The sequence below is a fragment of the Taudactylus pleione genome, unplaced genomic scaffold (genome assembly GCF_031769625.1).
Source record: "Taudactylus pleione unplaced genomic scaffold, aTauple2 ptg000030l, whole genome shotgun sequence".
Lineage (NCBI taxonomy): Eukaryota > Metazoa > Chordata > Amphibia > Anura > Myobatrachidae > Taudactylus > Taudactylus pleione.
In genome coordinates this window covers 4,337,764-4,350,504 of record NW_028284432.1, presented here as the reverse complement: position 1 = coordinate 4,350,504, position 12,741 = coordinate 4,337,764, and the positions used below count along the sequence as shown (strand labels likewise).

Sequence of the window (12,741 nt, the reverse complement as noted above, 5' to 3'; positions counted from 1 at the left end):
ATGGCGTTGTGCTGCTGTAGCGATAGGGGCTACACTTTGCAAAATTTACCTGGAGAGGGTTCCTCCGGAGCCTTCCCCAGCAATGGCCACCGCATTCAGACAGCGGCGTTATCGCATTCTGCACTACGATCGTGGGTGCTAATATCACGCCCAGATTGTATTCTTGATAAATGTGCCCAGTAATGTGATATAGGAGACTCTAATTCAATAGTATGTGTAATGCTGCACCCATAGATCCATTAGGAGCTGACCTGTTGACTATAGTTATACATGTGTGTATCTATCTGGAGGTTTACACACCCATCCGCAGATTGGATCAAATCGCCATTCTACTGCCAAAATAGTTTGGCGGTATGCACTCACTTTCCAAACTCGCCACAGACCCCACACTCCGTTCTCCCTCTCAGCAGCAGTCAAAGGGAGGGATCCAATTATCCATCGGAAATCTTGCGTGCTAATGCAACGCAAATTATCTGGCAGGAAAACTTTGCTCACCTTATACGGGGGTGCGAGCAAAAACCAGCAATGTTTTGGAACTCCATTAAAAGGTTTACGGACTGTCAGCATTCCACATTGTGCCTGTATAATGTATCCAAATCCCAGATTTTCTTGTAGTGTCCTTTTTTTTTCCCCATTGTAATTGGTGTACGTTTACCATAAGTTTTATTCAATCCTATCTAATAAATATTACAAAAGCGTATAGTTTCTTTTTTTGTACCAGCATATATGTACTGTATAAATAAGATACATTCACATGTAAAGGCCGCCATGCATCTGCGACAGATCGTCGCGATGTAGCTATCCTGCAACCCGGCACCGCAGGATCGCTGAAATACAACATGTCGGCTTTCACAGATATGTCGATCACGATCAAAAATTATAGTGTTTGGCAGATTGGTGAAATTTAACATATAGAATTTCACCGATCCTGCGACGGATCGCGGAACATCGATGGCAGATTGGCGTTTTTGATTCCATCGCGACGATCCTTCGCAGATGTTTGAAATCTGGATGGAAGTTAACTGGATATTAAAGAAAATAATTGAACAGTGGTTGCTGGAAACAAATCTGATTAAAACCATGTTGGACTGTAGGCCCCCATACATCAGCAATCTGAAAACCACAATTGAACAATTTGAAGATTTATTGCCCGATATTAGGATTTCCCAATCTAGCAATCATGCGCCCATACACTACAGATCTTTTTCAGTGATTTGCAGATCGATTGCAACAAACACAGATCTGGCAATCTTGAAAGACCCATCATTTTGCTAGAAACGGTCTGCAAATCTGCTGATCGTCTCCATACACTAGCAATCTACAGCCCCAATCCATCTGTGACAATCTGATTAAACAATTCCAATCACTTTTTGGTTGCAATCTGCCATCTGTGAAGCCCATACATTGCAGGTTTTTATACACAATCGATTGCAAATTGCACGATTGCTGCAATCCATCTCTGATGTATGGGGGCCTTGTTTTTACAGTCCTGATAACTAATAATGCAGACACCTGTATAGGTAACTAGGAATAGCAGGTGTAGATCGTTTATATAGCAGTGTAGCAATCTAAATACATCTGTGTACACAATTCATATTTATTAGCAATGTGCACCACCTGGTGGATGCTGTCTAAAACATGCATATGATATATTTAAATAGACTTTGAAATTTACGGGGTTTTTTTAAAGAAATTGGAGTGTTTTCCGATGTTTGGATCAGAGGTACTGTACAGTATGATTGGAGACGGGGGATAAAATAGCCTGCTTTATCTAAATGCCCCCATATTCTAGGCCAGTGGTTCCCAAACTTTTTGGAATCACGGCGCCCTAGAGTATCAGCAGTGTTTTCACGGCACCCCTAAGCTAAAAGTTTGTTATTGAGAAATTCAGAAAACAATTTAGTGACGTAAATTGTGCTGACCCGTCATCCTTAGGTTTGGTTATATAGTGGACAGGTTTGTGCTTCTGTTTGTGCACATATTTACATTACATTGACCATAAAGAATTTGATTTGGTCCTGGACCACCAACCTGAGGCACCCCTGCAAGTGTCCCGAGGCACCCCAGGGTGCCGCGGCGCACAGTTTGGAAACCATTGCACTAGACGATGGATTGCCCGACCCTGCGTTCAGTTCGGAAACGTCGATCTGCCGGTCGTAAATAGCAGCCAACGATGTTCCGCAATTTGTCAAAGGATCGGTGAAATTCTCCATGTTAAATTTCACCTATTTGCTAATCGCAATCATATTTTGATCGTGATCGGCAAATCAGTGAAATCCAACATGTTGCAACCTATCCTGCAAGCCGGTATCGCAGGAACGCGGCGATCCGTTGCTAGTGTATGGGCCCCTTAACATTGCAAATCAAATTGCAGTATTTTTTTTTTTATAGCATTTAAATGTTCCACAAATGGATTTAAACTTTAAGGGGCCCATACACTAGTGACTGGTTGCCGCGTTCCTGCTATCCATGAATGTGATTTGCAAATCGGGGAAATTCAACATGGTGAATATCACCGATCCACCGACAGAACGCGGAACATCGATGGCCGGCATTTCCGACTGGCGGATCGGTTTATCCGATCGCAGGATCGCGCAACCTGCCGATGGGTGTATGGGGGGCTTTAACAGTCTCTAGATTATTTTATATTGTTTTGTATTAAATTATAGCAATTTCGTGGTCTGAACTAATATCCACGATGCATCTATTGAAGTCACTGGTAGCTATTAAATGCATAGACTGCATCTGCGTAGTTATTGCTTCAGCCTACATTATGTCAGCTTTCATTATTCGTAGACAATGAGCACTTTACCAGTCAAGTTTTTTAGTTCGCTTTTAAATTTTGCATTCCTTTCAGTATACAGCAGGGGGCAGTAGATGACAGACAGTAGTCCCCCCCTCATTGACATTTTAGTCTCCTATAATCATGTGAACTATATTACACAAGTTAATGTCTATAGGCTGGTCTGTGAGTTTAAAACGTCTCCTTTGCAGGAAATCCATGGAGTAGCAATGCTGGGTTGTCAAAACAGCTGTACAATGTCTGCTTATGTGCGTGTTTAGCTTTGCTGGCTACGCTGCACAATACCTGGCTTTGTACAATAATGCTTTCTAGTTAGATTGTCTTTTCTCTGCGGAGACTGCAAGAAATGTTTATTGTAGAACATTTCACGTATGATTAATGCTAAAGCCAATTAGGTGCTGTTTTCAGATATAGTGCAGTAAGTGTAAAAATGCAATTTATACATCGCATTTGTAGCATATAAAATAGTTGGAATTATCCAGTAAATGCTAAAAAGTTGCAGAAGATAAATACATTAATAAAGGTTATTCCTGGGCCAGGTTATATACAACCGTAACAAGTATATGGCTTCGGTCTTAAGGGACCCACAGCAAAAATAGGAGACTAATAGATGCACGTGTCTTTGAATGCATGTTACCTTATGTAAAACAGATGCCAACAATATTCATGTGTTTGGGATGGTACAAATGGGTATTAAGATCAGTGTTTAGCGCATATCAATAAAGCTTGGCTCCCCCAAAGAATACATTCTCTTCAGGCCTGCAGTGCTGACAGTCGGCCCTTGGGGTGCCTTATAGCGAAGGTGATTTTTGCATAGTGTTATCAGGTCGTGTAGTTGTGAAGCTTCCTGATCTTGGGAACCGTAACCTACTCGGGGCCGAAACTAGGATTTTAGTCACCCGGGACAAGGCCATAATTTGGCACCGAAAAAAAAAAAAATAAATATAAAAAATTGCAACATAGAGGACGAAAGGGTGTGTGGTTTTGTGACACAGTAATGCCCCTTATAACACATTGTGCCACACATTAATGACCCTTATAACACATTCCGCCACAGTAATGCCCCTTATTCAGCCACAGTAATGCCCCTTATACATTTATGCCACAGCAATGCCCCTTATACATTTATGCCCCTTATACATTTATGCCACAGTAATGGCCCATATACATTATGCCACAATAACGCCTCTTTAACATTATGCCACAGTAAGGCCCCATCTCCCTTCTCTTTCCTGCCAGGGCCGTGAGGTGGGTGAGCTCGAGGTGGCAGGGGACGGGGCTGCCACATGCTGGGGAACTGTCAGTACCGCTGTCATTGTAATGTGGTGCCCCTCGCGGTCCAATTGGAGCTCACGGAGCACTGATTGGCTTGCGACTGGCACCACATTAGACTGACTGTGTCTCTGTGCCTCCTCTCTAGGCCGGGATGCGGTTTCAAACCCACAAGAGCAGCAACCTAGCCTCCCGGCAGCCTCTCCCCGGCACCCAGGTCATGTGCCCCCATAGCCCCCCCCCCCTCTAGTTGCGGCCCTGACCTGCTAATAAGAGTCTAAATTGCTGAACTTTCTGGCAGAGTTGTTTCACCATGGAATCATTGAATAAGCACATTTGTACAATACGCTGGGTCTGATACAGAGTCATTGCCCAAAGCCGGCGCATCCAAAATGTTTTGCGCTGCACATGCGCCTGAGGACACCGGAGGTGCACATATGCATCTTTGCCAACTATACAGAGTCAGGCACAAGTCAGCGGGATCCTTGCTTGCAGGCTAAATGGATATGACTGGGCGACAGCGGGGTGTTGGCTTGTAGGATAGGTGCATCATGGGCGTGCAGACGGAATTGCTGGCTATTTAGAGGTGAGCGTACACAAAGCCCGATTCAGAACCGCTCGCTAGATGCATTCGCACGCTTCCAAAGTATGCAAATCCCGCAATCGCACGGTAAGGCATTAGCACTCCCACTATGTCCTGGCGTGCGATCGCGGTGTGGATTTATACGCCCACCAGCCTGTTTTAAGACGCCCACTTTCTCTTAGTAACACACGTCATCTCCAGGAAGTGTATGCAACAATCGGTAACATCGAGTACCATCGGATCCATCCCCTACCGCAAGCACTGCGAGTGCTTCAGTGAGTAATTCAGCCATGTGACGTGTATTATGACGCTGCGTCTTAATTATGCTCGCCTCTCAAACGGTGTTAAGATGCACAGACACGCCTGCGTTCGCACCACCCCTCCCCCGTTTCCATCGACCAACCCCCGTCACCATCCACCAATGGCTTGTCCTGTCACTCATTCTAGCGAGGCGTCTACGGGCTAGGGGCGATCGCATGGACTGATTTGCGCACTGCGATGCATACGGATGCACAGATTGTAAACATCGTAAGGCTAAGTGCGAACACAGCCTAGCGAGCGGGTCTGAATTGGGCACACAGAGCAATCAGACTGATCTTTTCCTCCTGGCATAGGGCTGGTGGGCGTGTGCACTGATGGTGAGAACTGATGAGCTCACAGGCTGATGTATAGGGGCGCTGCGGCCGACTCTGAATATACTGTAGGCAGGGATCCGCATCTGTTTTCAAGCACGTAGTGTTGGCATTGTGTGCGACTCTGAGTTAGTCCCCACAGTATGGTTCTCTTCATTCATGAATTCGGATGGTAAACTGAATTGTCGACCTGCTGCATATCGAAAGTTCGCCCATGCCAACATAACTGTTGACCAGTCATACCCAACCCTCAGAATCTAGGTTCCCAGTGGGGTATCAGTCAGCACTTACTATCTATGTTCCTAGAAAGTCTGTGGTTTGCACAAGGGACCGCAGTGCCTAGTCTGTTTCTACAGGAATCAGGCAAGATAAAGGGGTAGATGTACTAAGCCTTGGAGAGATAAAGTGGATCTAGATAAAGTACCAACCAATCGGCTCCTAACTGTCACTTTACAGGTTGTGTTTGAAAAATGACAGTTAGGAGCTGATTGTTTGGCACTTTATATCAGTCTACTTTATCTCTCTCCAAGGAGTAGTACATAGACCCCAAAGACTGTGGGTACACCTCCTAACCTCTGCTGTATAACTTAAGTCACTCTAGACCTCATGGTCCTCCTCCGATACCCAGTGGTCTGTTTGTTGTTAATTTCTATGCGAGACATTTGCTGGTCTATAGCTTTACATCAGTGTATGTCTTGTGAAGGCTGCCATGTACTGTACACCAGTATGTTTTATTGGTCTGGTCCATCAGAAAGAAGTTAGGTTTTAATAGACTGATAAAATGTTATCACATGGGATCTGCTTTCTGCTGAAGAGTCCTAATCCTGTAATTATATAGGCAGTAACTTGTATCCAGGGTGTGGAACTCCTCTCGCTCCCCCTCCACGGTGGGTAATTCAGACCTGTCTGCTGTAAGGTCAGTAAGTAATGTGGTCCCCTGAATAATCCAACCAATGCGGTCCCAAGGTTCTTATACACCTCCGCTGCTGTCTTTTAGGCTCAGGGCAAGTAGCACAAGAGCTCATTAAGGGTAGACACTGTTGTATCAGGAGCAGAAGTCCCAAATTAGATAAACCCTGTTTCCCAGTTCATTATGTTTTGGTTTCCCTTGGTCAGTTAAATGTAAATGCAATGTACTGCAGAGGAAGCCAAGCATTTTACATTGCTGTAGCAAGATCACCAGTTGAGACTAAGGGGTCTATTTACTAAGCCCTGGAGAGAGAGAAAGTGGACAGAGGTCAAGTACCAACCACCCATCAGCTCCAAACTGTCACTGTACAGGTTGTGTTTGAAAAATGACAGGAGCTGATTGGTTGGTACTTTATCTCTCTCTCTCTCTCTCTCTATGACTTAGTACACAGGGGGCAGATGTACTAAGCTCTGGAAAGTGATAAAGTACCAACCAATCAGCTCCTAACTGTCATTTTTCAAACACATCCTGTAAAGTGACAGGCGCTGAGTGGCTGGTAGTTTATCACTTTATTTTGTCAAATCATTACACTAAATGAAAAATGTTTTTCTGATCGTGCCCCTTTTAATTTAATTACTTTGTGATCAAACCACAGCAACGGTTACGACTTCAATGTTATGATCCATAGGGGGCTGTACAGTGTAACATATAAGTTGTTACATAGACATGAAAAGCATATGAGACACATGAAGATTGGAGTTTAACAAGTTCAGGTCACAGCCTTCAGGCCTCTTACTCCCGGGCATATAATTTAGGAAACCCCTGTTCATGCCGTCTGACATGTCCTATAGTCCCCGGCAGAAAGGCACATTGAGCTGAGGATTTGCCTACTTAGCAGCAGAAGCCGCAGTCTCCAGCTCCTGTCTGCAGCGTAATGTGTACACGTTTATTGCATTTAAAGTCTCTAAGCATTCACTAAACAAACGTGTGCATTTAATTCCCATCACTCGGCTAATCGCATAACCAGCGAGCCCCCAGGAGATTCCGCATTGAGGGGAAAGTAAACAAATGCCTTTCACTGCCTTTCACAATTTAGATAATGTTACACATTGCGCACGTCTATTAACAGAAAATAAAAACAAGTTTTCTTTAACCAGACAAATGCATTCATCTTCCCTTTTAGAATTGTTTATGCTGGGTATGTTCCAGTTACTGGCAAGTTATAATAAAATAAACTGAACCTTGGAATAAACTACATGATTTTTCTTATTATATGATGCCTACGTCCTTCTTGTCAATTTTAAATAGATTTTCCTCCCCTAGCGATCTCCCTACAGCACATAGCGCTGGAAACTTGTAGATCTAGGTGAATATGTTATATTCAGTAGTTGATAATGATGTCATGTTTGATACTAAAAGGTTCCTGGTCACAGACCCCTTAAAAAGGCTGAGTGAAGTCCTTGAGTGCTGCAGATTTTTGTCGCATATAAGCTATATTTCTGTGGGCAGCATGATTGATGTAGTGGTTAGTATTACTGCCTCGCAGCACTAGGTCTTGGGTTCGATTACCACCGAGGTTCCTAACTCTGTGGAGCTTGTATGTTCTACCTGTGTGGAGCTTGTATGTTCTACCTGTGTGGAGCTTGTATGTTCTACCTGTGTGGAGCTTGTATGTTATACCTGTGTTTGCGTGTTGTTGTTTTTTTTCTGTCTACTCCAGGATCCAAAAACATACTGGGAGGTTAATTGGATTCTGACTAAATATTAACATGTGTGTGCACGCATCCACTTTGTAGGGAATATATAGTGTAAGCTTCTCTGCGGAGTATATATATATATATATGTGTGTGTGTGTGTGTGTGTGTGTGTGTGTGTGTGTATGTGTATATATATATATATATATATATATCAGCTCTCTGATTTTAGTGCAAGTTACAAATATTAATAACCTGTGGTCTGGCCTTAAACCCAGTCCGGTGGGTGCCTGATGTCAGTGCCAGTTTACTATGCTCTCATGTTTCCGGTTGCCAGTGATACTCCTTCAACACTGCTTTCCTGGGTCGCACCCTGGATTTTGTACATGGGACTATCCCGGGTGAGACCCCTTTCAGACTCCCCGACATCACGTGCTGAGCCAGCGCTTGGAGATTAGAGAATCTCCAAGCGCCGGCTCTGTTGTGAATGGGTCCCATCGACCCGGGTTACCCTTTCACACTGTATCGGCGAGCCCAGTTGAACCAGTGTTCAACCCTGCTCATTACCCGAGTTGAAATGCCGAGTCGCTCAACCAAGTTTATTTCAACTGGGTCTTTTCACACTGCACAATATCCCGGGTTGCCGCACGTTCACGTGCAAAAACCCGGGCTATTGCTTGTAGTGTGAAAGGGGTATTACACACTAACAGCAGGAAGGCAACGGTCACCGGACTGCGACAGACATCGGGGAACTATCATACCGGAACCAAGGTTTGCTTTATTTTGGATTAATGTATGAAACTGTATAGACTGGAAACTAGATTTAAGTTCCCATACACACTAAATAAAGCAATCATGTATCATCGGTGTATGCAGCATTAATCTTTGAGTACAGAGGACATGCCTACCGAGGAGACACTCTTTACGGTGACCTGTGTCTGGTGAACACTGTTATCTGCAACACACACACAATCTGTCTTTTCTGTTTTACATATATTTCTCATTGGTGTCATTTAGGTCTTTGAAGTCTTATCTTGCATACAGCACCTAGTGTTCATTCTAGCACCCTGCACCTGTCACAACCCAGCAGTTCCTCTTCCCTGCCTGGGGTGTCGCTGTCTGATCTGGTGCTTCTAGCACACTCTGGTCTGTATCTCAGCAGTTTATTGCATCAGCTGAGTGTGCTAGAAGCACCAGAGCAGAGAGAGACCGCTTCAGGCAGGAAAGAGGAACTGCACGGGTTGTGACAGGTGCAGGGTGCTAGAATAAACGCTAAGTATCTGAAGGATTTTCCTGCCTTTTCACAGATGACATTTATATACTTGTACATGCCTTACCTACAACTTTATATGCTTTGGCTAGTCTTTCTATTTTCCTTGTGAATTCCTTTGCCATGTGCTATATTATATGGCAGAGTTGTTTATTTGCGTTGTCTTTGGATACGACGCAGGTCTGCTGTGTTGTATTCTGCAACATTTGTAGAAGGACATGTACACGTTAATAAACTAGTCCTCTGATGGTTGAAAACCACCTTTAATTATTACTTTACACAAAAAATGATTGTAAATCCAGTGACGAGTAACCGGCATGCTCATAATCAATAGTATAAATGTATGCTTTGATAATTGTGTACTGTTTTGTATTACATCCACCAGGTTTGCTAGGATGGGTAATCTACTTAAGGTGCTAACCAGGGAAATTGAAAATTATCCACATTTTTTCCTGGATTTTGAAAGTAAGTTTCACAAATGTAACACAAGGCAATAGGTGACCCATTAACTCTCTTCTTGGGCTGAGCTGATGAGGTGACGAAACGCGTTGTGTCCTCTTTGCACTGGAGACCGCCATCTGCTTGCATGTTACTTTAAATTTCACCCACTCAGCACCTCTTTCCTTTGTTTTTTTTTCTCTTCTCCTCTTTCTATTTTTCAGGAGCCAAATGGGAAATCTTTTAAAAGTTCTTACATGCACAGAGCTTGATCAGGGGCCAAACTTTTTCCTTGACTTTGAAAGTGAGCACATCTCTTGCTTTTAACTGTGATGGCGTCTTTACTAACACCACTTTGCATGTGATCCGCAGCATGCCCGCTAAGGTTTGCAAACAATCTAGATGTCTAGCAAATCAGTGTAAATCGGAAAGTAAAATTGTGACTTGGGAAATTAGATCATTAGTTGGATCGTGTGTATAAGTCAGTCTATTCATGTGTTTACAAGAAGTGGGACAGCAAAAAAGAAAACCTAAAACTTAAATCCATATATGAATCGTGAAGCTAATATGCAATATCAAGCATTAACCTTTCATGTCTGTTGAAAAGTAAAAAGAAAGCTCTGATTTTTTTAGCTCAGTATCCCAAGTAGCTTTGATGCAGTCCTTCGAGCTGCTGTGACATCACGACCCCGCCCTTGTGTAAGACTCCTGAGAAGCACACACTGAGTTTCTACAAAGCAAAGATGCAGGTCGTTCTTTATCTGCTCTGTAAGAGAAGAACCTCTCTCATAACACAGCAAACTACTGCAGAATGTGTGAAAAGGGCATGTGGGAAACTATTTGTTAAAGCACATCAACATTTTAGGCACATTACTCAGTTCCATAATAATATAACTGAAAAGTATATTGGTCACCATGTATGTTTTTTTTATTATTTGTTAAAAAACACAAAAAAAAACATTCATATTGCCTCAGATATTTCTAGAGAGGTATCTGCTCCATTCCAAAGATTAATGGGACATGTAAAAAAATGTATAAATCGTTCAACAATGCTGCACAGATTGCATTAAAATTGCATCAACTCTCAGCCCATCCTGGTGTATGTGTATTTGCAGATGTCCCTGATTTAAAGTGGTTTTCACGGTCAGATGACTTTTTAGTTTATTGGCTGTTACCTGCTCTCCTGCCACCTTTTTATAAATTTATTTTTATTTATTAACAGTTTCTTATATAGCGCCGCATATTCCGTTGCGCTTTACAATTGTAAACATTAATAGAACAAAACTGGGTAATAACAGACAGATATATAGGTAGGAAGGCTAAATATGTTGCGTTTTTTTTGCTTCAGTAGCTCTCTATCTGGTTTTTTAGCCATAGACGTCTGTCATCCGAGCTGTTTTATTTCTGTTTCTCTGATATATGGATATTATTGTATATTATGTTCAATCCCAGTTAAATTATCTGGACAGAGGCAACCGTGCACCAGCCACAGGCAGAGACAATGGAAGCTGCTACACTTGAACATGCTGGCTACTTCCAACTTTTTATAATGTCCTGCTCGAAAATGAGTGGGCAAGGTTCCCCGTATCGGTTTTAGGACAAGAGTGACCTGTACATTTTTAGCCCAGATTTGTCCCGACCGGACCATGAACTCCTTTTCGGCACATGTTGGTTATGAAATATCAGTCAGACCCCAAACACCCTTAACAATGTAAAAAGGCACAACCCAGATTATTGGCATTTAAGTGGTCATCAATTTATTGATGGCAAGTACTCGAATAAGCGAAAAGCATGGTGGCAGTAAAGGGGGTAGGCGAGTCTGCAAACTACTGGGCTCTACAATACTGCCCCTGGTTACTATCAAAATGGTTTCTGCTTACTCCTCCCTGTCATACCTAAAACTCACCAGACAGGGGGGGACCACTGACTCCCAAGATGTGCGGGAACAGCCAAGCCCCTCTGTGAAGGAGAGTATACCATCTTTGCACCTCAAAGGGCATTGATTTGTCCCTCCCCCCCGCCCAATAGAGAAACAGAAGTCTGAAAAGAAAAACTAAAACATCATAAATGGACGGTGGACATGATCCAGATAAAAAATAAGACTTCAGGCTGATCAAACTCGACTGCTGATGCACAAAACCATCCCCCTTCATCTCTAATCCTATTAGGCCACAACCAATCCTCAGTAAAATACACCCCCTCCCTTCCCCCAGGGCCTGACCTAGTCACAATGACCATCCCAGTCTCAGGGTTCAACCACCTTCTGGCTGTCTTCCAGAGAACTCTCTTCCCACTGTTAAACACATGATTAGGGAGACTTCTTGAGGCTACATTTACTCAGCTTAGCTGGGGTTCCTTTTATTATGCACTTTCCCCATGCGAACACGTTGGTTACTTTAATTTACTATACATTTATAAAACAGCAGAGGAAAGTAGAGTTGTTGCAAACCTTTCCTGTGCATGCGTGTTCAGTGATTAACAGTGTTGGTGTTTGTATTCTAATTTATATATTTATTTTTTCTATTTTGTTATTAAAATGAATAACTAAAACTCTAGAAATTACTTAAATTTAATTCTAATTTTCTTTAAGAATCTCCAATTTTAAAACAAAAGTTGTCTAAAAGGCGAATAATGAAAACATTTTAGTTTCTTTTCAAAACTTACCGTAACTAGCCGATCGTGTGGTAGAGACTGTAGGTTTTCTCTCCCTTTCCCCCTCGATTCCTAATGCACACTAAGTATAATCTCAAAAAAGAACATAGAGCCTAATATAGTTGATGAGCAATATCTTGTATTCCTAGCGATTAGGACCATATGAAACTTTCCAAGTTTCTGTCAAGTTATGAAAACGTTTGACTATTGTAAGTTGCCTTTTTAATATTCCCTAAATAATTTGTATTTCTTGTTTTAATGGCTAATAAAGCAAGACAACTCTTTTATTTATTTTTATAGACGCTGCATTAAACAAGATCAAGCATTCATGTCAACATTCTTAATGTCCACACGGTCTGTTGACCGTTATGGCTGAATGTCGACGGTCCAATTTAGTAGTAGGATTAGGCTGTGATTAGGGCTACAAGATGACAACTCTATGTTGACATTCACATTGTCGACATAACGTCCATGTCTGCATTTCAAC

At 42.6% G+C, this 12,741-nt stretch overlaps 1 protein-coding gene across 2 annotated transcripts in view; it reads left to right on the top strand.

Moving 5' to 3' along the window:
* Window positions 1-12,741, top strand: part of CYRIA (CYFIP related Rac1 interactor A) — an 86,176-nt gene that overhangs the window by 51,120 nt on the left and 22,315 nt on the right. The window contains exon 3 of one of the 2 annotated variants that reach the window (XM_088451843.1): window positions 9,827-9,906. In XM_088451843.1, coding sequence (XP_088307969.1) covers window positions 9,834-9,906 — 73 coding nt within the window. In that variant the 5' untranslated portion in view covers window positions 9,827-9,833. Of the gene's footprint in view, window positions 1-9,549; window positions 9,630-9,826; window positions 9,907-12,741 lie in introns of both variants that reach the window. The other variant, XM_088451844.1, reaches the window with a different exon arrangement.